The 27,053-nt window shown below is 40.7% G+C and overlaps 1 protein-coding gene across 4 annotated transcripts in view; it reads right to left on the reverse strand.

The window, feature by feature from the left end:
• Window positions 1-13,030: 13,030 nt before the first annotated feature.
• KATNIP (katanin interacting protein) overlaps window positions 13,031-27,053 on the reverse strand; it is a 66,842-nt gene continuing 52,819 nt past the window's right edge. For 3 of the 4 annotated variants that reach the window (XM_075718399.1, XM_075718398.1, XM_075718400.1), the window contains 8 exons: window positions 24,934-25,091; window positions 24,551-24,615; window positions 23,250-23,360; window positions 21,285-21,424; window positions 18,594-18,695; window positions 17,777-17,937; window positions 15,342-15,430; window positions 13,031-13,973 (listed from right to left, as the gene is read on the reverse strand). In XM_075718399.1, the coding sequence (XP_075574514.1) occupies window positions 13,918-13,973; window positions 15,342-15,430; window positions 17,777-17,937; window positions 18,594-18,695; window positions 21,285-21,424; window positions 23,250-23,360; window positions 24,551-24,615; window positions 24,934-25,091 (882 nt within the window). In that variant the 3' untranslated portion in view covers window positions 13,031-13,917. Of the gene's footprint in view, window positions 13,974-15,341; window positions 15,431-17,776; window positions 17,938-18,593; window positions 18,696-21,284; window positions 21,425-23,249; window positions 23,361-24,550; window positions 24,616-24,933; window positions 25,092-27,053 lie in introns of those variants that run through there. The other variant, XM_075718401.1, reaches the window with a different exon arrangement.

Raw genomic sequence — 27,053 nt, forward strand, 5'->3', positions numbered from 1 at the left:
TTTCATCAGAACCGACCAGCCAGATCTCCATGGTTCAGGATCAAACCCTGCTGGACATTGCCTCCATCACTAGATTGGCCCCAGGAGAATCACCAAGCCCTCAACCATTTGAGCAAACAGATAAAAAATTAGCAATATCATGTTCCAGCCCATTCGGAGCAAGGACTATTCCAGCATCTTGCCCAGCCAGCCCCAGGCTCAGTCTAAGACCCAGCTCAGCCAAGCCACAGCAATACTCTGACTCCTCTCCAGTCAGTCCAGGGATCAATGCAACTTCCTTCTATACCTTTTGTCCTCACACAGCACAAAACGTACAAGCTTCAGCATCAGATCACACACTGACCCCAACCAGGAAAAGCACAAGGCCTCCAGCAACAATGGCTCCTGAAAATAGTTCCCAGTCTCCCGGCTATTCTAAAACTGGATTAAAGAATACAGGAAAGGGGTTTGAATCAGATCTGGCAGATCCTGATCATGAAAGGTACGTATCCAGACCATACACATGTTTAACTCCTCAAATGACTCAACTTGGTATAGGGTCGTTAAGAGCCCCTCATAAAAAAATTTTACATATCTTTTATGATTGTATTTGGTCTGGCTGAGATGGAGTTATCTTCCTCATGGCAGCCCTCATAGTGCTGTGGTTTGTAGTGGTTCATAGAAAGGCGATGATAACACACCAGCGTTTTGGCTACTGCTGAGCATATGAGGCCAGCTCAGCAATAAAAGCTAAGATAAAGGAGGACGAAGTGTGTGGGGGGGGCATTTGTTATTTACATTTGTATTCTGGAGCAACCGCTACGTGTACCAAAACCCTGCTCCCTGGGAAGTGGGTGGACATCACCTGCTGATGGGAAGTAGAGAATAAAATCTTTGTTTTCCTTTTCCGTCCATGCGCAACCTTTGCTTTTGCTTTTTATTAAACTGCCTTTATCTTGACCCACAAGGGTTTTTTCCATCTCATTTTCTCTCTGCCTGTCCTGCTGAGGAGGGGGGTGATAGAGCAGCTTGGTGGCACCTGGCATCCAGCCAAGGTCAACCCACCACAATGATTTAAATGTTCCCAGTGTTTGTTTTCAAGTAACTACCCTATGCTCCCACTAAACCCTGTTATCCAAGAAGCAAAATACCATATTTTGCATATATTCATTAGTTTTCCAGATCTGATTACAGGACCATCCCTGGGCCAGGTTGTCAACCTCAGCTCCTTCAAAGGGGTACAGTTTCAAGGTGTCTCATTTCCTTTCAAATGAGAAAGCACATCTCTCCCTATACTAGCAGAGAGAAACTCTGCTGTTACTACAAAGCCTGACAGATAAGAGCTGGGGATGGTATTCAGTGACATGACCAGTATCTCCCTTCCCAAACCTCAGGCTCTGTGGTCCACCCCCAGGCAAGCTGGGCTGATTTCACCCCTCTGAGCCTCTGAACTCCACATTGTCCCCGCCACTTCTTTCCTTGGCAGGAGATTTGTAACTGCGAAGGAATTCCAAGCCATGGAGAAAGAACTAGAGGATGTAAAAGAAGAACTGAAATGCCTGAAGTGGAAAGTGAGACACATTGGTGAGACTGTGCAACCCCTGGCTGAAGACAGCAAGCGTTACAACGGCTATACCCTGATGGAGCTCAAGGCAATGGTGCAGTTCGAAGATGATCCTTACAAGGCTGCCCACAAGATCCTAACTGCGCTGTTCAGCGATGTCTACTTGCTACAGCACTCAGTCACTGAACAGGCCTGCAACTCCCAATCTCTGCCCAAGCCCGAAATAGACCCAGAGCTGTACACGGTGTACTGTGACATTCTGAAAACCATATTCCCTGGAATTAGCAGCCAGACCTTGAGGGAAGAGACACAACATGTGCAGAAAAGCACCCAGAAAGAAGGGCAATAACACCAGAGCCCACAGCATGTTCTGTGAAGTGAGAAGTCTCTGATGATTTTAGAGGACTGAACTGTGGGTATGTACCATTGGTTGAGTCTATCCCTTTTAGGTATGAATCATCTGTAAAGAAATTGGTGAGCTCTGAGCCCTTCATGCCACTTGCCCAATGAGACAGGTTGGGAAGTCATTCTGCATACTTCCCACATTTTAGAAAAAAATTGCCCCTTAGTGTCTCTTTCAATATATGGATGTTTCCTTGTTCCAGCAACTACAAATGCTGACAAAAGAATCCAGAGAAGGATTGTGTGTCCAAGCAAGGGCCTTCCCCCAGCCCCAAACAGACCAACCAGCCAACCAGCATCTGGGTAGTTTCTATTTTCTAGAGTATATCATTCATTAAATGACATTACTTGTTAGAAAATTTGTGCCTGTTCTTTTTTTATTATTTAATTTTTGTCTAAAAATGCTTTGCACGTCAAATTAATCAACAATCATAACTTGAGTGCACACTGGGATGAGACCTGGGCATGCATCCCTCCCCTCCCTGCCCATCTGCATCCTGGATTACATGGGAAGAAAACCAGGGCACAGAGGTCAGCAGCTGCAGTGCACCCAAGCAGGTCTCCATTGTAGATAACTGGGGGCCAAGGCATAAGAGTGTGCAATACGCCCCTAAACCATCAACCCACCAGTGAAACGGTAAAGGTCTGTGACCCCATCTCTCCTAACCTGTGATAACTGAGCTGACAGGACAGTTCACATGTTAACAACTGTGGCTTTGCCTTCCCATGACAATAATGCTGAAAGACTGGCCCCTTGCAAAGGCCCCACAAGGTGACCGCTGCTATGGAGCCTGCCCCGAGGAAAGGAGGCTGCTGTCATGGAGGACACTGAGGAAAATGGCCCTGGAGCTCCTTCCTCCCCATCTGGGACCCAGCAAAGTGCAATGGATGAACAACAGTTTGGCTGTCAGGTTCTGCTCACTGGGCTGGCCTTGTAGCCAGTTTTGTAAAGATCTGGTGAGGGTGGAGGGATGCCCTTGTGCCATTTTGCTCAGTACCGATGGACGATACTGCTTCCCTACCCTACTGGTTCACCCACCCCCTTTCAGAGCATCATTGACACCTCCCTGGTATCAATGTGACAAATACATCAAAACCCAGAACACGTCTGTCCTGCAGACTGCTCCTGCTCACTGCCAGGCCACTGAAGATGGCAAGATGAGCAAAAGGTAACCTGTGAGTTCACCCTACCTTTCCCTGCACTAAGATACAAGCCACTTCTTAAGGTTATTCCAAAAACAACAGGGAGGAAGGGGGGAGGAATTAAAAAAGAATAAATAAAAGCAGATCATTCCTCATGCCACCACAGCTCCAGACATCTTCAGAGGATGGGAAGGGGCAGTAGACTCCAAGGACATGCTCTGTACCTTCTGGGCTCTTCTGCATACGCATTCTGGGGATGTTCTGACATTTGTATGAGAGATCCTACTTGTCTTTGAGCATAATATAGCTATACTGTTCTCGCTGGGCTTACAAATACATTTTTTAAGGTTCCTTGTTATTAGCAATTTATTTGACTTACAAGCCGATTTGCAGACACAAGCACAGCACTTTGCCCATGGACCCTCTCTGTACCACACTATAGCCAAGATCTACAGCCACACCTGGAAAATTACCAGGTAGCTACAGCAATAGAGGGTTGTGCACAGTGCATGCCCTCGGGGCAGTCACAGCTCCAAAGCAAGGGACTAGGAAAAGGATGCCTCCCCTGACACAGCCAACTCCTGACAGGCACAGAGGTGAGTGTAGGATGGATGGAGCCGCTGGAGATGCAGTGTCCCTTCAGAGCAAAAGACACAGCCCCGGTGAGCACTGTTGGCAGATCATGACAAATCATCTGGAAGGCTCTGTGCATTGTGGAGAGGATGTTTGTGTCTCACACAAGCATGCCCTCCTGCAAGCATTTATGTTCTGCTTTCATGGCTCTATTTTGCAGGAAAATATATCCCTTTGGGTCGGATGGGAATAGGCTGGCCCTCCTCTCACAGAACTCACACAGGCACTGCCCAGACTTGCTTTTCTATGACAGCCCAGACCCCTGTCTCTCTGAGATCTCTCTTCAGAGTTTTCCATGACCTCCAGTGGACACAGAACTGAGGAAAATGTAATGTGGGCATTAGCAGTGTCAGTCTTCATATCTTGTATTGCCTGCCCTCTCTGCCTGTAAAATCTTAATACAGACGATCCTGTTAGAACAGGCTCTGTGGCTTCTTATGTTCATGGGGCCAGACAATATGCTCAGATTGTATTTTAGCCTTGTTCTCCCCATGCCTACTAGTAACAAGGTCCAGCACAGATCTATGAATTATTTTTATTAGCTTTGCATCATCAAGGATGGTTCTGTCAGATATTGTCAGTTCTGGGTCCCTTTCAGGTTTCAGTGTCCCTCTTCTTCTAGATCTCTTCTGGTATGAATCGCTACTGCCCATTTTAGAGATGTGCATTAGGTGTTTTACCCTGCTATTCATGGCTTCCATTCCAGTGGAACTTCCAGGTTAATTGCAACCAACTAGAGCTGGCCACTCTTGCCAGATCTCCCATACATTATTATTAGGTATCTGCAACTTCTGAGTCCTAGAGTCTGTCCCCAGCGCCTTACCTGCCGCAGCAGCCCAAGTGATCGGCTGCAAAGAACTTGTGAAAAAAGCAACAGGGCATACCCACTACATTTGTCCTTCACAGGCTCCTTGCTTCCTTCTGAAAAGGTCAGAGGAAACTCTGTTGGTTTTGTGCCTTGAAGGCAGTTCTGCCTCTGTGAAGATGGTTTGTTCTCCAGATGCTACGTTATCTGCACCTTTGTGACCATCTCCGGTACTTGAGCCACCTTCCCTGATTTTTCTACAGGGAGAAAAATCTACTCATTTTCCTGAGCGCTTCCTGTTGTTTGTATTCTTGTGCATTACCATGTCCTTTCATCCTTTTATAAGCCTTAGCTTGCTTTGCTAGCTTTCCTTACCTAGGTTTGCTGGGGAGAGAAACACAGCTGTCTTCCTACAATTCTGAAGAGCTTTTCTGCGTCCACTCTATTTTTTCTGTAGTCACCCACTCCTAACACAACAGGAGGGCGAGGGCTGAACGCCTACAACTGCAGAAAGAGCCCTTCTTCTTGGAGGGTAACAAAACTGAGTCAGCATAACAGAAGTAAGGCAGCAGTATCTTAAAGACACAGGCTTGAAAGCAATTTTTTGCTTTCACTTTTAGCATCCCGTGCTTGCCAAAAATGTGTCCTGTGACAAGCATGCTCTGTCTTAAGACTTGAGGTCTTGCTGCCTGGTATTCAGGCAGAAAGACAATTACACAGTCCCATTATTCTGACAGTTAAAAAGATTCAGCCATTGTTCTTCTTGGACAATTCATACTGATTTGCACTGTGCTGACATTGCTCCTTAGCCTAAATAAGCCTTCTCTCCATAATGTTATCACCTTCACTTGTATAGAGACAGACAGAGAAGGCAATCAGACACATAGTGAAAAATTAGTCTATAAATCCATGTTGCATTCCATCTATTCTCCATTAAACTATATAACTCTTTTTTTTTTTCCTTGAACACACACTTTTAAGTCTGAAGACCAAATACCGGACCAAATGATTTTTTCTTTCCTTTCTTAACTGTAGGCATTACATTGGCTATTCTCTAGTCATACCCAGATCCAGAGATTCATTAGCATTACACTTATTCAAGTAACATGCACTGTCTGTTATGTATTCATCCCTGCACGTAACCTGAGGACCAAAGAGCTACGGCACAGGTTGTCTTTCCCTGTGCCATCTCTAGGAGCAGATGTCTAGTCAGAAGTGTGAGGACATGAATACTTTTTCCAGCCTCAGGCGATCTGTAGTGTGTACTGATTGATTGCGTTAAATAAGCAACCTATTAATATTCACCATGCTGTGGCTCAGTAGGCTTCAGCTGGCAGAACAGATTCTACAACAGATAAGTGATGTTAAACAGAGGGTCCTGATCCATACTGGTCATAGAATCACAGAATAATTTAGGCTGGAAAGAGCCTGTGGAGGTCAACTGGTCCAACCCCTCTGATCAGAGAGTATTCTAGTAAAAGAAACTGAATAATAAAATCTGTGCTGCAAAAACTAAACCATTGCAATACCACAAACATCTGACGACAACCAAGAAAAAAAAAGGGAAGGAAAAAAAAAAAAAGAAAGCACCCATACAAACAACCTGCATTAGTATCACTTGAGATCAGATCCACCACAGGAAAATCTGAGAAGTTTTCTTCTCCCGGAAGCACTGTGCTGGGAGATCATGTAGACAGGAGGTCTCCACAGGCTAATCAGCTGGTAGAAACTTAATTTACATCTGCATCAGTGGATAAAGAAGATAAATGGCAAAGTTTCTGTGGCACTGTTTTGGAGGGCCCTTTACTATGGTTAGATCTACATGCCTTGCCAATTCATTTTCTCAGACTTCTTATTGATATGTCTAATGCATAATTGCAGTCAAAATCAGCCACTGAATCACACGATTTATGACCTCATGCTTACCCGTTCGTATTATCCCTGCATAATGTGAATGCCTTCTGCAAAACAAGTCCACCAGCCCTTCTGGTTTATGACTTAAAATATAGCAGAACTAGTTTGAGGCAACTGTCAGCATCTTTATATTAATTATTGGCATCATCTGTACTGAAATCTGAGTCACAAGGGTTTGGGCAGTACCATTAATTACCATTAATCCCTTCTCCATTCTTCCTACATGAATGCCTCCTTCTCATGATGTGTTCTCTATACATTTATACACCTAGTTCCTCTTGCACACTCCAACTTGACTTCAGTAATTTTCACATTAAATCTACAATCTTTGTTTCCCAAGATGAAACTACCTCTGAAGACCCCTTTCCATTTCTTCTACAGAAGCATTCATATGCTTCTATAGGTGGTTACTTTTTCACTATGAGCTGGAGCCTTCCCCTATGGACCTCTCCTCCCCTTGCAGTTTGACAGGCAAACAAGTGTCCGAGAAGTCATCCCCCGACCCTTATTCTCAAACCACAAGCAGATGACCAAGTGTAGATCTCCCTAGGGCCTTAATGCTACTCCCCCAGGAAAAAGAGTGACACTGGGGGATCCCAAATGACTTCAGACAGAATACACAAGGACAAAACATGCACTGATCTACGCCAGTACTGTACTGAGAAATGCAGATCTTAGCTTCTTGCAGATTTATTGTGAAGAGTGCGTTTTCTCAGTGCCCCAAAGAGAGTGATTAAAATACATATCAATGTCTTGCTGGGTCAGTGGGTTTTGATCAGATCTCCCGTTTTGTGTTAATATTCCGATACATTACCATTCCAGAGAGATGAATAATAGGAGCTGTTTCATTTCTCTGACAATATTAAACATAATGAAAAGTCTTACTATCATTCCACATCCTTCTCCATGAGTTCTGGCCACAGACAGATCTCCTGTTGGTAATGGAAATGTCAGTTTGATTCATCTGTTCACCAACTAGTCCTTACCAAACAATTTCCAGTATATAGCGATCCATCCAAAAACGTTCCTTTGGAAACAAGCCAGAACCGACATTCATTGTAGATTAGTTTTTACCACTGTTCAGGCTTATACCATTTCAGGTAGCTTTGCTACTTACTCTATTTTTAGCAGTGCCTCCAGCAGACCAGGAAAGAGGCAGATCATAAGACTTCTACTAATCTGCAAATCATAGAATCATAGAATGCTTTGGGTCGGAAGGGACCTTGAGAGATCATGTAGCCCAACCCCCCTGCAGTGAGCAGGGATTCTGAAATTATAGCTGGGAGACCGAATTTATTATTATACAGCTAGATGACGACAGCAGAGATGACCTTTCTGCAATGCCAGAAGTCTTATCCAAGCTGATCTAGGCCTTTAATCAGTGGGGGAAAGTACAGATTATTATGTGTGAAAGGAAAAACCTTTTCCCTATTAGGACAGTCAAGTATTAAAACAGATTGCCCACAGAGGTTGTGCAGCCTCCATCCCTAGAGGTTTTCCAGGCCAAACTGGATGAAGCCCTGTGTAACCTGGTCTGACTTTTGTAAGGCTAAAAAAAAGGTGTGTAATTGCAGAAAGCAGCCAGGAAAATCTTTGATGAATGGAAGCTCGGAGCCATGAATAACAGGCAGGAACAGCACCATCAGTGTTTTACACTTGCTAAGCCACACTTGTAAGCAAGCGGGGCTGACAGTCGTCAGTGTCTCAGCTCAGTTCACTGTGCTGGCTGACTCATTCTCGTGCCAACCACTCCATACTCTCAGTACAGCCGCTGTGCCGGTGCTGCCTCAGTCCTCACCCTTTTTGATGAAAGATGAAAGCTCTCTCTCGCTCAAGATGAAAGTTCTTTCTCCAGCTTGTTACAGCCAGAAATGTCTATTCTGGCAGCCACCTTATGCTGCCATCAGGCAGAGGAGAAATCTTAGTGAAAAAGATAAAAGGGCTCAACTGCTCCCAGTTTATTATCTTTACTGCAGGGACCATCTCTTCTCCCAAGTAAAGGCTCCCCTTGGATGAAGAGTCATTTCCCTGAGAAACCTTCACAGCCACAGCAGCTTCTTCTGTATGCCCCTACCCTTATGCCTACCACACTTGCTTTCCATCTGAGCCTTTGACCAACATCTGTTTCAGCTCCACCTGTACTGACTGGGATACAGTTTGGAGATCAGCTCAGTCCATAATACTCACCTGGGCTCACACTCTGAGGATGAGTGCAGGCTCCTCCTGGCCCTCACAATGGTTCTGAAATGCCGTGTCCAGATCTAAAACTTCTCTTTAGCACTGCACTCACCCCTCCCTCCTCCAGGGCCTGAAGACTTTCAGGTAGCAACCAGCTTCTTTGCTGAGAAGATGGAGACGTGGCTGCTTCTGAGTTCCTTTAGTGTTCTCTGACATTCACCTCCACATGCTTAGTCCAGCATGCTGACCTTTCAAAAACCACCGTGAAACTCCTTTTCCACTTAGATCCAGATAAGCTAAGGAACACAAGAAACTGAGCTCTGAAACAACAGATCACATATGAGTAAGAGGAAAAAGATGAGCACAAGTTAAGTGTATCTGTCTGAGATCTCTCCTTAGGTTTATGGTTCCCCAGAATGCCCATACTCTTGGGAAAAACTGCACAAAATCTGTGCATGCTGACATTTTTGGAAGTCCCATGAGTAATACAGCAGAGATGCACACTTTAAGAATTTGTGAATCAAGTCGATTTTACTCACAGCAAAGAGACTTTGAGTGAGTTGAAAGCTAAAGGTAGGATTTCACTGTGATCTCAACTATATACCTGGGACCTTTCAGAAATAAACAGCATACCTGGGGAAGGCTGCTAGCAGATCATGAGGTGGTGGTTTTCCTCTCCTAATTAGAGCCAAAGCAGTGAGCTGTGGGTGCAGGACTGTGCAGTGTTGGAAGCAATAGTCCAGACTGGGAAACTCCTACCCTGCTGATCATTGGGATGGTTGGTCCTCTCCTGCAACCAGGAGCTAGGAAAGGGAACACTGGAGAGCCATCAGACAGAAGCTCTGTAGCCTTGTTTTCCCCTTTTCCAATAATTTCTAGGTCAGTAAGAAAGAAGTCGCGAACTGCAAATGTTTCCTTTTATGCCTAGGTCTCAACACTGCAGCACTTCACAGGGTCCTGAGCCAGGGTGACTGGAGCTGATGCTATTAGACAAGGGTGGAAAACTGATCTCTTCCCAGCAAGATTTAGAGGCCAGTCGGACAGGAAATTACTCCAGCTGGGCACTCTGTCCTCATCTCCTAGCTCTTCCTGCAGCTAGGAGATTCACTCTGTAATTGCTTTCTTAGTCCACATTTTATCCTCAGCTGACAGAATTCCATTAGGGTGATACAAGCTGCGTGATAAAGGGATGTTTGTGTCTCACATGGGCTGTAAGTCATTTCTCAGCAAACAAGCAAATAGTCACAGAAATGGGCAAAGAGACCACTGAGCCAGGAACCTTCCTTCTTGCGCTCTGAATACCAGGACCTCAGCACTCAAATGGAAGCAAACATTCTTCCAGTATGTTATACTCCTCTCTGCTTCCCTCTCTGCTGTTTAGAGGAGACATGTCAGTACACATCTCCAAAATGAACATTTATCTCTGCAGCATTTTTGAATGGACAATAATCAAGCAGGCAGCAGCACTGGCACCCCTAGAGATGAGGGCCCCATGCAAACAGGAGCCACTGCTGTAATCATAGGGGTTGGTGACACCACAGATAGCAAGTGGTGTACATATGGGAAACCAGATGAAATGAAACTAATGTTGTAATACATCTGAGCACATACACCTGAAGAGCAAAACAGGTTGGTCACACCTGCGAGACAATGATTCTGAAAAGGACCTTCAGGACTGTTTTGGAAAACAAAAGAAGTGACCTTCTAAGCATAATGATGCAGCTAAAAGATAGACATGTTGAAAAAACTAAAAGGGAATACAGGAAGGTGCATCAAATGCTGCAGTGTGCATTGTTACAGTATCTATAGTACTGATGAAGCCATTACTAGCCAGTGTGTTCTGGAGTCCACCTTTTTTTGAAGAATATTTGAAGAGATTTGGCTACTTCAGTGACCCTTACCGGGAGAGCGGCTCCTGTTAGAGCTCAGCCTTCTGGATCAGCAGCCCCACAACATGGAGGCCAGCCTAAGGCATCCCTATGCAACCTGTATGCTCACACCAATGCTGGTTTGGACTCTAATCACTTGCTATATTCCTCAGGCCAGTATAGAGGTGCACCCAACAGTGAGGATTGCTGAAGTGGATAGCAGGAGGGAATGGGAAATGCTTCTGCCTTACAGAGTAAAAGCCACTGACTGAATCAAAGGGAAAGCAGACTTCACCTCCTGCCATGAGTCAAAATTCAGATGTCAATACAGCACTTTATGTTTGCTCTTACCTGACTTAGGCTGAGCAGTGAGCTTTCCCTGGTAACATGGAGGGGTTTAAGACTCAACATTCAACCTCCCTCACCCATTGCGCTCATCCTCACATCATCACCGTCAGTGGTCCTATATCTGGTCATTCCAGTGTGTTACTTGATATTTAAGATCTCTGTCCAATCTCACAACACTCTTTGGCACTGTCAGGCTCTTGCAGATGTTACCAGCCTGGCATACATCCATGAAATGACAGGACTGAACATCACTATGGGGAATGACCAACACACCAGGAACACGGTAAAAGTCTAGCAGGACTAGGAAATCTTACAGAAACCAGCATCACCTAAGCAGGATGCTGTGGTGCAATTTTATGTCCAGGCCCAGCCTAAGCCATCAGAAGGACTCAGTTTAATTTAGCTGCCCTATGTAGCTCCTCATGTAGCTCTCACGGGTTCATCCTCCAAAATGATGATGACTCTCCTGACTCAGTAATACACAAGCTTCCAAGTCTTCTATGCTGCTGAGTATATAGGGCTGACTAGGACACTTAATTATCTTTGGTTGTATAAAGGGTCATTACATCTTAGCTCCAATTAGGAAGGCAAACGCTGACATCTCCTGCTCCACAGAGATTAATGGAGTATTTTCTAAACATTATGCTACTTTCTATATATGACTGACTAGAATCAAGGACTTCATTAGGTCTTGCCTTGGTGGTGTATGTCATCCCAGAGCAGACAACAGGCTGGCAAATCCTTCTTTCAGACAGAGACACTGCAGGGAAGGATGTTCCACAACTTAATACATTTTTCAAAATATTTTAAAGACTTTAATTGTCTTTCCACAGTGTGGCAATTGTGGGGAATCTCTTGAATGGGTAAAAGAAGTTGCTAGGAGAGGCTGGCAGAAGGTACAAGCCAATACTCTCTGTGCCAGACCAGCTGTACTACATATAGATTCCCAGAGGCAAAAGGTGTGACAACTGGCTGCAGTTACCAACTGACCAGTGAGGAGGAGTTGGTGGCAGAGAAACAGACAATAGAGAGAATTGCGACCCATTTGAGCTTGACCAAGTATTTTGCAATAATTTACAAAACCTGGAGTTACCTCAAAGGATTAGGGTTGAAAAATCATTAGTCCATCGCATAGGACTTAATATGCTCCAGACAAATACAGAGAAGACAGATGAGCATAAAGAGTCCTCTCCCCCTTGTACCTTTTCTGATCAATAAGAAGGATGCTATTCTGAGCCAGGAAACGCAATGGGTTTCATTTCTCTTCACATTCAATGCAATTCTCTAAGAACAGACAATGTGACAGGCCTCATCTCATCCAGAGATTGCCTACATGACAAATCTGTGATTGTGCCTTAAGTCTTAAAAACCTTGCTATAGCCTCTCCTCTTCCAAATGCATAGATTTATACCTGTTGTCAGCCCTACCAATAACCCTCCTTTCAACTTCTCCTCTTTTTCATTTTGAGTTGCATGTCATGGTTATCTGATTTGGAGCAAAAATTAAAACTTGGTTCTTGGTAGAGCTACACTGGTAAACACATGAGGGGAGACAGTTCTCAGAACAGAAGGGTTCTTTGGTCAGTGTAGTTTGGGAAGAGCCTTTAAATAAAGTACAATATACTCACATACACTATATTTAGAAGTAAAGTGTTTTGTATTTAGTACAAAATACATTTTGTTACTCCATCAATATATAGAAATCTGGGCAATGCATTGCTACCTTGAGTCTTTTCAGTTTACCCAACAACAGCTAAGAATTATGCTTTATATAAGCAAATATACAAGATACCACACTCCTGACAGTACAGAAAGGGAAGCAGCGCATTTTGATTCTGTATCAGGAGCTGCAATAGTATATCTCTTGTTTCATGTCTAAAAGCATATACTGACTTCAGAGTGTTCAGTTCTCTCTGGAAACAATGAGCAGAGTTCTAAATGAGAAAGGAAGAATCTTCTGTGGAAGAGATTTAAGAGTTGTCACTGACAATTTTTCAGCGAAAAGTACATTTGCACAGCTACAAATCCTGCAGCATAATTATTTGGTTAGAGTTTTTGTTTAAATTACTACATATGCAGGGTATTTTGTGTTTAAAAACACAGTTCACTCCTTACTTTCTTCTAGTTAAAATGCATTTACCATTTCTCAACAGTGATGATATGTTGCTGGCAACCGATCTGGTTGGTGGAGCGCAGAGGTATGGCCTCCTTGTTCACATAACCAAATGCAGGCGAAACACAAGAACAGAGCGTTGCTCTGTAGCAGGACTCCTCTGAGGAATGTGTAGAGCACCTGCCAATGGCACTTCAGACAAAATACCTATTTTGCTTTTTTCATGGTAGTGAAATAATGAAAGAAATCATTATTTCACTGCAAAAGATCAGAGAAGTGACAGCTGAAACTTACTTATTAAACCTTGATAAACCCACTTCCTGATCCCCATTTTCTAAAAGCATTCATCACATTTCTCCACACCCAGCGGAACCTCTCCAGATGTCAGAAACAGTATCAGCCCCTAAAGAGAGCCATGACATCAAAACATACAGTGGCAGCCCAAAAACAGAGAGGTGAAGAGTATTTACTCTAATAAGTGCATTTCCCAAAGAACTATTTACAGGCATCAGAAACAAAGCAGACGCATCCTTCTAGTGAGGAGCTTCCTGATCATCCAGCTAGAATTTAGAAATTAAAGCTTGAGAAATAATCTGAAAGCCTCTTGTTATGATCATCTTGCTTCACCCAAGTTCTTGGTACTTGGCAGGAACAGTTGTCAGTTAGCAATAAGATTCTCACTCACTCTTTTATGTTCCTTCCTCCCTGGATTTTCAGTTAACGGGGCGGGGGGAAGGAAATCAGACAGATAATGACAATTAAAAAAACCCCAGAAAATGGAATTTGTGCTTTAAATTTCACTACTGAAGAAAATTTCCCATAGTGAATAGAACTTCCTCTCATAAGACAGGAGGTGGTTCAGCAGCAGCAGACACAGAAAATCTTCCATTTGGATGATACATATCCTGAAGAGCTAGATTGTAGGTATTTTGGGCTGGGTGTATTCAGGACTTTCCAATCACAGTCCCTTGTTATCTTTTCCTCCTCTGCAGTCCTTTTTCACATATGCAGGTTTTTGGACGCAAAGCTGTTAAGGAAAATTGAGTGCTGCTTAAGACTGTATCTGTATTAACAGTGAAGCCACAGACTAAAATGAGGAAGAAACATGCCCATTTCTCTTTCCATTCCAGAATGAAAGCTAAGCTACTCTTCTCAGTAACGTTTCTTACACTGACAATTTTTTTTTACAGTCCCATGGAATCGCTTTCCTATGGAATCTGGTCTGAATCCAATGTTGACCCTGTTCTGAGTAGGAGGTTGGACCCTCCCTCAGGAGGGGACCCCCTGACGTCTCTTCCAACCCAAACTATTCTACAAATCTATGTTATCAACCACTGTGGCTGATACCAGTATTACAGAGGAGACATGGGGCAGATGGCAACAGGCAATCCTCAACTGATGACTTCACGGGCATTCTGTGTCCTTAATGCTTGGACAATAGATGTGATGGCCATGGCAAGAACAGCTATTCTTTACTGGAAATAGGGTATGTCTGGACTGGAAACCAGGACATCATTACAATAGGCAGAGAGATGCTCAAAATACTTTTGTCACAGCTAGTGTTAATGTACTAACAACTTTGAAGCTGGTTTTGTACAAGCAATGGCATTTCAAACCCTTCTCTTACAGAACTGTTATTAAAAGCCATCAAGTAGTTTCTGTAACACTTTCTAGAGAAACTAATTGGAGAAAGTGTCATGCTCAGGAGAAAAAAACAATCATGAATATACCAGGTTGGTTGAGAATTTGTAATGTATTTAGGGAGCTATTCTGGGTAATTTACAATGAATGACTGGGACTCTTCAGACTATAAATACAATCTACTCTTTCTCCTTGGGAAAAAATGAGGTTGTCTTTTTAATTATCACTTTGTAAGAGAAAAGACCAACCAGAAAGACAGTGGGAGGAATAACGTCAACATGTTTTTCCCCTTGTTACACTTATCGTGATTTTGGATTTGCTTGAGGAGCAACAAGCAGCTAATTCTGAGACACATAATGCATCATCTCTAAAGCTGCTTAAAAGGCCGGTGGGGATGCAATGAGCCTATTATTCCAAAAGCTATCTATGAACCTGTACAATTAACACCAGTTTCAGTTTATCTTCAGTCAGTTTCTTTCCTGAGGACTTCTGTGTATGTGTTGGTATAAGCTATGACTACATGCCACAAAAGTCTTTGAATTATATCATCCGCTTTCAGATTTAGATATAGAATAAAAATCCACCAGAGTATGACATTCCTGATTTGCCTTCCTATAGTAGAAAAAGTAGAGCTAAATATATAAAATAGGTGTAAGTCTCCCCACTTTCCCAGTTTAGGTCTATAACAACGTTCATTACCCATACTGTCTCTGTAGAAAGTGAGCAGAAGAAAACTGTAGAAGACAGAACTAACCTGGATCAGCCACAGCCTGCTTCTTTTTGCTGTTTGTGACAATCTCGTTTTCATTCATCATTCGTACATCCTGATCTCCCACATGATTGCTGAAAAGATTAAAATCAGTAAAATTGCCAAAATAATCAGCATTGTGAAAAGTTATGAGAGTCACGGAAAAGGTTACCAAATAAGTTATTTGGGTCCTGGAGGCTAAACAAAGCTATGAAGCACAGCCACTTTATATGAGACTATCTAGAAAGGAAAGGCATTCTGTCTGCATCTACCTGAAGGATTGCTTGCCAGTTTTAATTAGCAGCATTCATTCAGGCATACATTCAAATATAAATATCATATTCAATCTACAATTTTCTTGCCTGCTTACACAGCTTGAACCACATTAACCAAAGTGAGATTTTAAAACAGTGCTGTACAAAGAGGGTATAAAAATCCTTGTATGGAACTTAACACTGTTTTATAATGTTGATATAGCATTATTTGAAAATTTTCTGAACTGAACAAAATTCATTTATTGTGACAAGTTTTGTTTTCAGGCTACTGCAAAATTTTAACAATTTCTTTTTGGGAAAGAAGTAATAACTGCAAAGTTAAATTAAATTAAACAAATTACAGAAAAAAATATGAGCTGAATTGAGCATTAAAGAAAACATCACTAATAACATCTCCCTTTCACACAGACAAAAAACAAAACATCCATGCCTTTAGAAAAAAAGAAGTGTATTTTTCTTTTCTCTACAAATACTGCACAAAATAGGTTTCTATTTTTGGAGAAAAATGTAATGTCCCTCAAACTGTCAGAGTGAAACAGGGGAACTGATACTGAAGTAAATCAGAACTTAAGGTATTGATGATAATATCACACTCAAGTTCAGGGTTCATAAAATACTGAACAGTGACATGTGAAAGAGAATAGCCCAAAATCAGAAGTAACAATACATAAAAGCTCAAGAGCATTTTTGAAATGGAGGGATATTATGCAGCACGTAGTAAGGGATTTGTCTTCTGTTGCTGAAGTAGCCTGTATTTTAGTTGGGTAGTAGATGGAAAAAGGGAATAGAAGATTGGAAAACAGGCTAAGAAGAAAGACCAAGAAAGCTCTTGCACAGGAAGTTTAGAAGAGAAGAACTCAGCATGTTCTTGACTGGAAAACAGATCATGCAGTTTGCATGACCCAAAAAGTATACTCCTCTTAAAACTAAATCAAAGGATGTATGTCTTGTAAATATATGAAAAAGATCTATGATTACAGCTGGTGCTTCTCTGCTTCCAATAAAATAACTTTACTCATAGAAAGATGTTAAGCTGAAGCAAGTGAAGGTTCATTTCTCCTCCGCCTTTCTATATCCCACTGAAAATTTTCTCAAAACTTTTATTTCCTCCAGACATTTTCCTTTCAGTAACCTTTTCACTTGAAAAATTGTTTACCTCCAAATTTTACCATGACAACACAGCCACTTGTACAAGAACATGAGTCTAACACAATACATCCAAACAATAATTTATTTCAACATCTGACAGTACCAGTGGCCAACAGCCAATGCTTTAGAGAACCACAGGAAAACAAACCCCGTAGGCAAATGTGAACTTCTGTCCTAATCAGGACAGCTTACATTCCTTCCACTTATTTCTAAATATTTTACTATTCTTCTGAATGAATCATGCCATTTTTTTAATGCAAAACTGTCACCTCTTTTCCCAAGTGATGTATGTGCAAGACATTCTATTTATTAGCTGTGCAATGTATAAGAAAGCATTTATTTCTACAAGCTTTCGATTTTTCACTCTTCAATCTCATTTAAAATAAATTATTCTTTCAATCTTTATTTTCCTTGCTAGGGACGGCTTTTTAGACCCTACTAATCCTGACCTTCTAAATATAAGTACATTTTTCACTGCATTTCATCATATTTTCTGTGAGATTGCCAACTTAGTGGTTTCAAAGTGTCATTCCTCTGAATGCAATTCATTTCTCATTTAAGAAGTTCATTATTTTAGAACATTTATAAAATAGTAGAGTTCTGATTTCTTAATTAGTATTTGTGCCAAATAAGAGACTTTCCTTTCTTTACTTCTGATGTTTGGTTCTTTTTCATTAACTTACTTTTTTTTTTTCCTCCATGTAATATCATTGGGATTTATTCTTTCTTCTGTAAGGAAGCCTAACTTCTTTCTTTTGTGTTTATTACTATAGGCTTCCATGAAAGCATATGTAAATATGAATCATGAAACCCAGTAAGTGCTAAAAAATGCTAACAAATAAAGTTGATAATTTGGTCCTAGTGTCTAAAAAACTATTGGTTATTTCCCATTAAGTGACGCTGAGTATGTTTTGGAAGGGAATTTTCTATAGCAATATACATACTGCTGACGTTAGTCACATAGAAACATTTTTTGAAAACAAGATTCTTCCTTCTAATCAAGATCCACTCACATACCTAATAACAGTTCTCTTCTCCTGATGGCAAATCTTCTCATCATCTGTAAAGAGAATGGTATGATACGGGACCACTGGATCACAGGTTGGTAGGATGCCTGATACTACATGGTTCACCATATCCAGAATCCCATTGTACACAAGCAGGTCATCCACCAGAAGCTAAAGATATTTAAAAAACAAAGAAACAAAACATCTAGAAATCAGGCATTGCTTTCAGCAGTTGTCTCTATCAATTAACTAGCAACCATTTTGCCCTATTTGTTTCATAAGTCTGGTCATTAGTTTAGCTTTTGTTCCTTAAAACTCCCTTTTCTCTCTATTTGCTGCTGGGTTTTGATTTTTTTTTTTCCAAGTTTTTGCCTTCTCACTGATGTTTCTAATGCAGCTTTCAAGCAGGTAATTAAAAACGTATTTCATGTTTTACATAATTGCCATTCTATTAACTGGAATGAATCACTCTTAAATCTAGGAATTAATGAATCTCACCTCACTTCAGCTGTCTAAAACTTGGGTTTGTAGTTTAAACCAGTATTCCAGGCCTCCTCTACAGTCAGTGGAAGAAGGAAAGCATTATCCTATCTTAAGACAATTGTCTAAGAAAAAAATTAGATAAAGTGTTCTTTCCCTGGACAAGAAAGGGAGGATAGATGACTGGCATAGATTAATCATTTTAATACTAAATGCAGAGTTAAGTGAGATGAATCCCATCCTTTGAGATTATACAGAATCACACTTCAGTAAACTGTGAAAATAAGTACAGAAATCAAGCAGGCTGACTCACCAGACCATACAAAATGCATGCAAAAATTACTTACACCAAATTCTTTCACACCTCTCTGAGGTGTTTTGGCATAATTCCATAACTTGATCATTGACACAGTGGTAGGTACATCAAAAATGACATATACCCTATTCACCTGTAAAAGAGAATTAATTTATATTTAACAGCACAAATTCCCCAAAGAAATGAAATTCTCATGCATGTTCCATCAAAAGAGGTCTGTATTTAAAGAGATATAGCTGTAGGACAGATAACTGATGCTAAGGATTTAAGTTCAGCTATCATCTCTGCTCATAATTCACAGAGTTGTCTCTACCCCAGAGCTGCACTCTCAAATGTACATATAAGTCATCAGAAGATGACATCTACACCTGAGCTTGTCATCCTGGATTGCTAGTCAGTTGGAGGAGGGGTAGAGAGAAACTTTTAATGAGTATTTCATCAACCAAACACAGACATGTGCTTCAGGATAAGACAGGCTGGTGTTCTGTTCTATTCTGTTCTGTTCTATTCTGTTCTACTCTATCAAATATAAATGGAATCCACCTTTCTATTCGCAAGACTAAAATTTCTCCTATATCCCCTGACTTTGAAGACTTTGAAAGCTCTTGCAGAAATTTTGCAATTTTTGTGTGAGGTACACTAATGGGAATGTAGAGACAATTCTCCAGATGCTTGCTAAACAATTATTGCTTGAGGTATTGTTCATTTTACTTTCAGTGACATTAATGTCAAGATGTTAAGACCAAAGATTAGGCTGTAGGAAAACAATCTTGCCTGTTACAGTTAATTCTATACTATTCCTTTTATGAGCTACTATATCAACTTGGAGCCAACATATCTTAAGCTTCATCTCTAGCATCCTCTGAAGTTTTAATCCTTTGATGCACTGGAGAAGATATTGTTAGTTTTATTAAATCATTATGCATTTTTTTTACTGAAGAAAGAAAGGTAGATGTGATCAATAGAAATGTTTATATCTGTGATTTTCCAGAAGACAATTTGGGTATAGTGTCCAATAGCAATTATTAGTCTCACAGCAAATGAGAAATTTGATGGAAAATACACTCAAACAAATAAATAAAATGACAATCAGTAACGGGGGAACAAAGAATTCAAATTATGCTTACATTAGTAATAAATTTGCAAAAGACAAAAACACTTTTAGAATTAGAAAGGGAAAGATATTTAGAAAGGAAAAGATATTTAGAAAGGAAAAGAAAGGCTATATTATAAAATTGCCTTAAAGCTTTTGAACCTTCCAGTATAGCGAAGAGTTAATTCATCTTTCTAGGCAACCAGCATGTTTCACAGCAGCCTAGCAATGAGGATGTAAGTATATACAAGCTTTGGTTCAGCATCCCAACTGCAGAGGATGATCATGAATAGGCTGATTGCTTAATCCATTTGCACTTCTTGGCTGTACAACCATACCATGGAAGATGGAAAAGTACTACATGGATCTTGAAAAGGTATAATTTACTACAGTTTAAGGACAGAAAGCACCATTAAATTGCTTACTCTTCCCTCCTGCATATCACACTTTATCAATTTATCCTTTTAATAGTGATAGCTTATGTTCTTCTTGGTGTCAGACATAACAACACAAAAGAGTGTATGCAACTGTGCTAGAACTCCAGGTACTGTTACTTTCCTTTTGCCAAAATGAAATAGCCTCTGCAAGCATGTCTTTTATAAGGACATAAGCAAACGCAGATGGTTGTCAAGTCAATCATTCATGGTGTTATAATGGATATCTGAGCATCCCATGAATTAAGTACCAGGATTCAAGATGTGGGACCTACACAGTAGGAGCCTCAAGCATTACACAGACCTTCCATTTTCCTAAGAAATGCAAGTGGTCAGCATGCCCAAGTACACTTAAAAGCTTTATCTTAAGTATACCCACTGCATTACAACATATAATGATATATGAAGTATTTTCAAAATTTACTTAATTCTTTGCTTTTAATATTCTAATTAATAACTGTAACATATGGAGTAAGGATTTTTCCAACACAGTAAGCTACAACACATCACACATCAGGTTTACATTGTTACTTTTGAAACCCATCCTCTTCTAAGAAATAAATACGTCTTAATGATGTCCATAACGGGCCCATAAAAAATGTCCTCTCCCAAAACAAAGTCAGAACTCATCTAAGTTTATCTACTTTTCCTGTTTAGATATTTGATATCCCGTATTTTAGACATGAGGTTTCTAAAAGGGCTGAATCACCTGGGGCCTTAGGACATGAAATACTAAGTTTGTCATCTCTAATTTATGAATTTGAATACAACACAGATAATGAGACTAAAAAAATTCTCACTGCTGGAACAACATTCATTGCTTTTTGTAAAAACAAATTTAAGATCCCAGTCCACTCCCATTTGAAAGGTGTTTATTGCACAAAACGTGCATATTAAACTCCTTTGTCAGTATCTTTATCACAGTAACTGAAAAAACATCTACACTAGCCTTGGAAATTCTTCTGCTGTTGCACCATGGAGACAGAAGGAGATTACAAACCTGGGAAATAGATTCTGCTGCTATCTGTGCAGTGAAGAGAAACTAGAATAAAAAGAACTTCTTCTGAAAGGTAGTGATTTAGCATCATTTACTAATATCAAATTTACCTAAAAATTATGTATGCTTCCCCTTTCCTTTATGCTTATAGTTACATCTATGCATATCACTAAAATGGAATGAAAAGGGAAAATGTACCAAACCAGGAAGAACTGGTGCAAGCCACATATGTCTGCCATCGGTTGTGTCATTTACTCTGTCAATTAGTTTGTCTGGAGTTCGGATGTCTCCAGATACATCTTCTAAAATGTTGACACTATCTGGAAAAGCAGCAATATCTGAAAAAAACTTTAAGTGCAAATAACTGAAAAGTACATTTCAGAAACACCATATTTAAAAGTTCAAGCTTGCTCTTCCAGACTCCATCAGCAAGTATTCGCTACTATAGCAGTAAAACTTAAAAATACTCCAAGTACTTCACATAGGTAGCTGAGGAACTTGGGGACACATTTTTAAAAGCAGGACAACCCTTACAGATTCTGGCATTCAAAATTATTTTAAAAATAGGAATAAATTAACTAGCTGCATTTAATTTATTTTCAAATATGTATTTATGACTTCATCGATAAAGTTCCCTTATCAGGAATAGGCACTTCCCAGCTTTTTTGTGACAAAGCCCCATTCTTTTAGCATGAACTTGTCAAAACTCCTCATATGAAACATCTGACGAAAAGTATCCTTCCAGGAGGTAGTCATCAGTCAGACTAGGTTTTGCTTGAGTTTGTGATAAAAATCAGTAACTGTCTAATAAGGCCTTCTTTCATTTCTTTGAGAAAGATGAAACCTTCTATTGAACAGGCTTTCTAGGTAACCAGCTTTTCTCCATAAGAGAACATTTATGTTAAAAACATATGTATGTTAAAGACATGCAAAGAAACGTGGATGGATGGCACTGTCTTCAGAATTATAAATCCCTAGCAATCCAGTTTGAGAGACATTAATTTCCCCTTGTCCTGCTTTCTAAAAGGCCTGAGTCTGTATTCTAAAGAATTTAAGGAATAACACAGCAATGCCTCAACTGTTTAAGAAAAGCTTGTTCCAGACTCAGTACTGAATTATCACATTTAGTACTGCACTAAGACAAATGTGCTCTTTTTGGGATCTAATATATCCAAGCAACACTACTGTACAGGCAGAAACAGGCGATCTTTCAAAATGAGCTGAGCTATCTTTACCTGGCATTGTATTGTACTGTAAAGACATACCGTTTTAAAACTAAGTTAAAGATCCCCTGTTCTTAAAAACAATTTGTTAGCACTTTTCAATTTGAAAATGCTTCTTCTCCATTACAGATGTTTCAAGTTCATCATGTATCATACAAGATACAAATAAAAATAGCACTCATGAAAAAGCCTTTATCACCTTTTTCATTGTATCCTCTATTTATTAGGCAATGAGGATCCTTAGAGACATGCAATTCATGCAGCATCCATGCTTTTTATCCTTTCTAGTTGGCTAAGAAACTGTTTCTTCCATGTGACTGAACTATGTGAATTATATGTTGGGGTATGAAGCTTTCAGCTCTTAAGAGACTTTAGCTGATACAAAGCACTGAAGTGTAACCTTGATGACTATGAATCTTTCAAACATGTCCTTCATATCCTCTGTTGGTTACCCAGGGAACACTGAATCAAATTCAAAGTCTCAGCCCTTATCTTCATGACTGGATCAGGTGTCTAGAATAGCTTAAGGTTCCAGAACAGGAGTTATGAAAAATTTCTTTCTTGTTGCACAATGAAAGATCCCATAACAAAGAACTGAGCTCAACCTTTTCTTATTAATTTATAGCTCATCAAACTTCCATACCATAGAAGAAATAAATGTTGATAGCAAAAGATACCATATCCTTCTTAAGCCTTCCCTTCCCTAACCTTGTCCTGCTTTGTTGGTGCATCCAATTCAGAGAAGAAATGTTCTGAAAGTATATAGGATACATTAAAACATATGGAAACAAGTATCATCATGCAAATAGAGAAATATAAGCAATCACATGGGATAAACTGGCAATCTGAAAGAAGTAGCAAATGATGCCATATGATAATTTGCCAGGGAGCAAACTGTGTGTCTGAAAGGGATAGAGGCGCTTGGTCTGTAGAAGGATACTGTTTTCAGTTAGTAAGATTTGGTCTCCATGTTCATTGAACAACTCAAGTCCATTCAAACCAATGTAGTACGGATCACCCCAACTTGTCAAAAGCTGAAACTGGAAAACAACTAAAAAGAAAAAAGCTGTTAAGGAAAATTTTGATACTGATACTTTGTCCTAACAGACTATTTAATTTGCATTTTCAGAAATTATTGTGCAGCCCACATCTCAATATCAGACACTTATTTGCAGTTTAGGAGAGTGAAAAAAAGTCAGAAGTTTTCCAATTCTGACTTCACTATGTCTTAAACTTCTCTGAATAAACTATTTTCTTTTAAGACAGAATTCTGCCTTTCTATCACTGATAATACACACAAAAATGAACATTTGCCAGTAGCACAACTAGGTAAAAGTCTATCTATATATGTTTACATATATACATGTTCACATATATATATGTTCATATATGTTCTTCCATCAGATGAACTACTGAATTTTTTTAGCGTGTGTCTTACCGTCTTGTACACTGCAACTTATTAATGCCACAGCTCCTATTTGGAGCCTTTACTGCCTTCCTATGTTTCCTGAATATGGCTTTGCCTGGTTTTGAATTATACGGGTGATAATTGGCCAGCAAATATGCCCCTAAACTGAATGGCATAAAATGCAGTGATGGAGTCTGTGCTGTCTGTTTCTCTAACAGAGCACTAATTGGTATCTCTTTGCTCTACCCAGACACTGATTTTCATTAAACCAGCAGGAACTTAGTATTGCTGAGACCTCACTGTCTCCAAACTTGGTTAGAATAGCCTAACAGATTTAAAAGGCCTGTCAGATGGATGGCATGACAGTAAGTATTATCACAAAAGGCTGTGCTTATCTAGGAAAACTTAAGCTTAAAAAGACACAAATATTAAGAAAAAATGGCAAAAATATTACACAGTTCTGGTCAACCTTAATAAAGAGATAAAATGAGACAAACATTCAAAGATATGCAAAAATACGAAGACTACTTCTAGCTTTGATAGGCTGGCTGTACACTGTGCTAATGGACCTCTAGCTTCAGCTTGGATGGATTATAAAAGGCAGGAGAAAAAGCTACCAGAGCATCTGAAAACAGGTCACACATGCATGTATTACATTCCATTTATTTATTCTTAATTCATACTTAATGGGAGCCTTTCTCATATTCTCAGTATCTTGTTAATTTCTTAAAGCACCGGAAATTATTGGATTCAAAAAGGTCAGGACTCATAACCATAGTATATAACTCTAAAATATTCTATACGACAAGTAAGAAAATGACAGAGAAGGATACAACCACATGGCATTAATGGTGCTTCATAGTCCATACTAGCTTGTTCCATTCTCTTTGAACCAGTCCTGCCAAAAAAAACCCAAGACAAAACAGTTTCTTTATGTACCCTTGGCTCCTTCAGAAAAGAACAAAACCAAAGAACTAAGCCTCCACAGACACCACACCCCAACCCCCTCCGCCTGCAATTATGGACTTGATTGTCCTCTGATCTCAATAAAATCTGGTTAACAGTATATAGTTAAAACCCAATGAAACATTTTGCTCTAAGTGCTTCATATTTTTATCCAGGTGCCTCAAACAATTGGCTTCAACAGAGGATATGAAAGAATAGTGAACAGTAAGAGAAGTTGTGTGGTTCAGATAGCAAAAACATCCTACTTTACCTCCTTTGAACTTTATTAATCATCTGGGGCTGCAGATAGTCAAGAAAGAGAATTTCTTGGGCAAAGTCAAAATGGCAGTTGCCTGGTCCCTTGCGGATAAGAAATCCCTCTGGTGGGGAGATGCTGTGACCATCCAGCAACACATGGACTACCTTAGCCTTGTTTAAAATAACGTAACATAACATTACATGACATGACATTACATTACATAAAATAAAATAGATCCAAAACAATTGCATTCACTTCAGAAGCTGAAAAAATTTCAATAATTTTGTTGTATTTATTTCATTTCTCTATAGTATGACACCCTTTGGCAAAAGAAAGCCTAAACCAGCAGATACCAGTTGCAACCCATAGCACGCAATTCAGAGCACCACAGCTGACATTGATGGGGATAGGAGAGGTGAGGATTTGGGGGAGGGGGGGAAAAAAAAAAACTGTATTGAAGAGATCCTTCAATTCCTGCATCTCACTACATCTCAGCAAACTGAAGCTTCCTTTCTTCACTGAAAGGGTTATCAAGCATTGGAACAGGCTGCCCAGGGAAATGGTTTAGTCACCATCCTTGGAGATATTTGAAAGATGTGTAGATGTGGCACTTAGGGACGTGGTTTAGTGGTGCACTTGGCAGTGTTAGGTTAACGGTTGGACTTGATGATCTTAAAGGTCTTTTCCAACCTAAATGATTCTATGATTCTATGATTCCTGAGCCTGTGGCAATACATATACACATAACAGAATGGAGAGACTCAGCTTTCAAGTCAGCCAAGAGTTCAGCTGCTTAGATCATGGGACTCACTTGAGAAACCTGGTCTGCTGGGGGCTGATGGGGTCTGTCTGTCACAGAAGGGGAAGAGCTCCTGGACAAACTCAAATACAAAAAGGAATCCTACAGAGGGTGGAATCAAGGGCAGGTAGCCTGGGAGGAATACAGAGAAACTGTCCAAGCAACCAGGGATCAGGTTAGGAAAGCTAAAGCCCTGAGAGAATTAAATCTGGCAAGGACATCAAGGACAAGAAGAAAAGCTTCTACAGCTACATTGGTGATAAAAGACTAGGGAAAATGTGGGCCCTCTCCAGAAGGAAATGGGAGACCTGGTTACCTGGGATATCGAGGAGGCTAAGGTAGTCAACGACTTTTTTGTCTCAGACTTCACCAGCAAGTGCTCAAGCCACACCACCCAAGTCACAGAAGGCAAAGGCAGGGACTGGGAGAATGAAGAACCACCCACTGTAGGAGAAGTTCAGGTTTGAGACCATCTAAGGAACCTGAAGGTGCACAAGTCCATGGGACCTGATGAGATGCATCTGTGGGTCCTGAGGGAACTGGCGAATGAAGTTGCTAAGCCACTATCCATCATATCTGAGAAGTTGTGGCAGTCTGGTGAAGTTCCCACTGACTGGAAAAGGGGAAACATAACCCCCATTTTTAAAAAGGGAAAAAAGAAGACCAGGAGAACCACAGACCAGTCAGTCTCACCTCTATGCCCAGCAAGATCATGAAGCAGATCCTCCTGGAAACTATGCTAAGGTACATGGAAAATAAGGAGGTGACTGGTGACAGCCAACATGGCTTCGCTAAGGGCAAATCATGCCTGACAAATTTGGTGGCCTTCTACAGTGGGGTTACAGTGTTGGTGGATAAAGGAAGAGCAACTGACATCATCTACCTGGACTTGTGCAAAGCATTTGACACTGTCCTGCATGACATCCTTGTCTCTAAATTAGAGAGACATGGATTTGACAGATGGACCACTCAGTGGATAAGGAATTGGCTGGATGGTCACACTCAAAGAGTTGCAGTCAAGGGCTTGGTGACCAAGTGGAGACCAGCGACGAGTGGCATTTCTCAGGCTTGGTATTGGGACCAGCACTGTTTAACATCTTTGTCAGCGACATGGACAATGGCATTGAGTGCACCCTCAAGTGCACCCTGCAAGTTTGCTGATGACACCAAGCTGTGTGGTGCGGTCAACATGCTGGAGAGAAGGGATGCCATCCAGAGGGACCTTGACAAGCTTGAGAGGTGGGCCCGTGCGAATCTCATGACATTCAAGAAGGCCAAGTGCAAGGTCCTGCACATCAGTCAGGGCAATGCCAAGCACACATACAGGCTGGAC

The sequence above is a fragment of the Pelecanus crispus genome, chromosome 11, assembly GCF_030463565.1.
Source record: "Pelecanus crispus isolate bPelCri1 chromosome 11, bPelCri1.pri, whole genome shotgun sequence".
Taxonomy (NCBI): domain Eukaryota; kingdom Metazoa; phylum Chordata; class Aves; order Pelecaniformes; family Pelecanidae; genus Pelecanus; species Pelecanus crispus.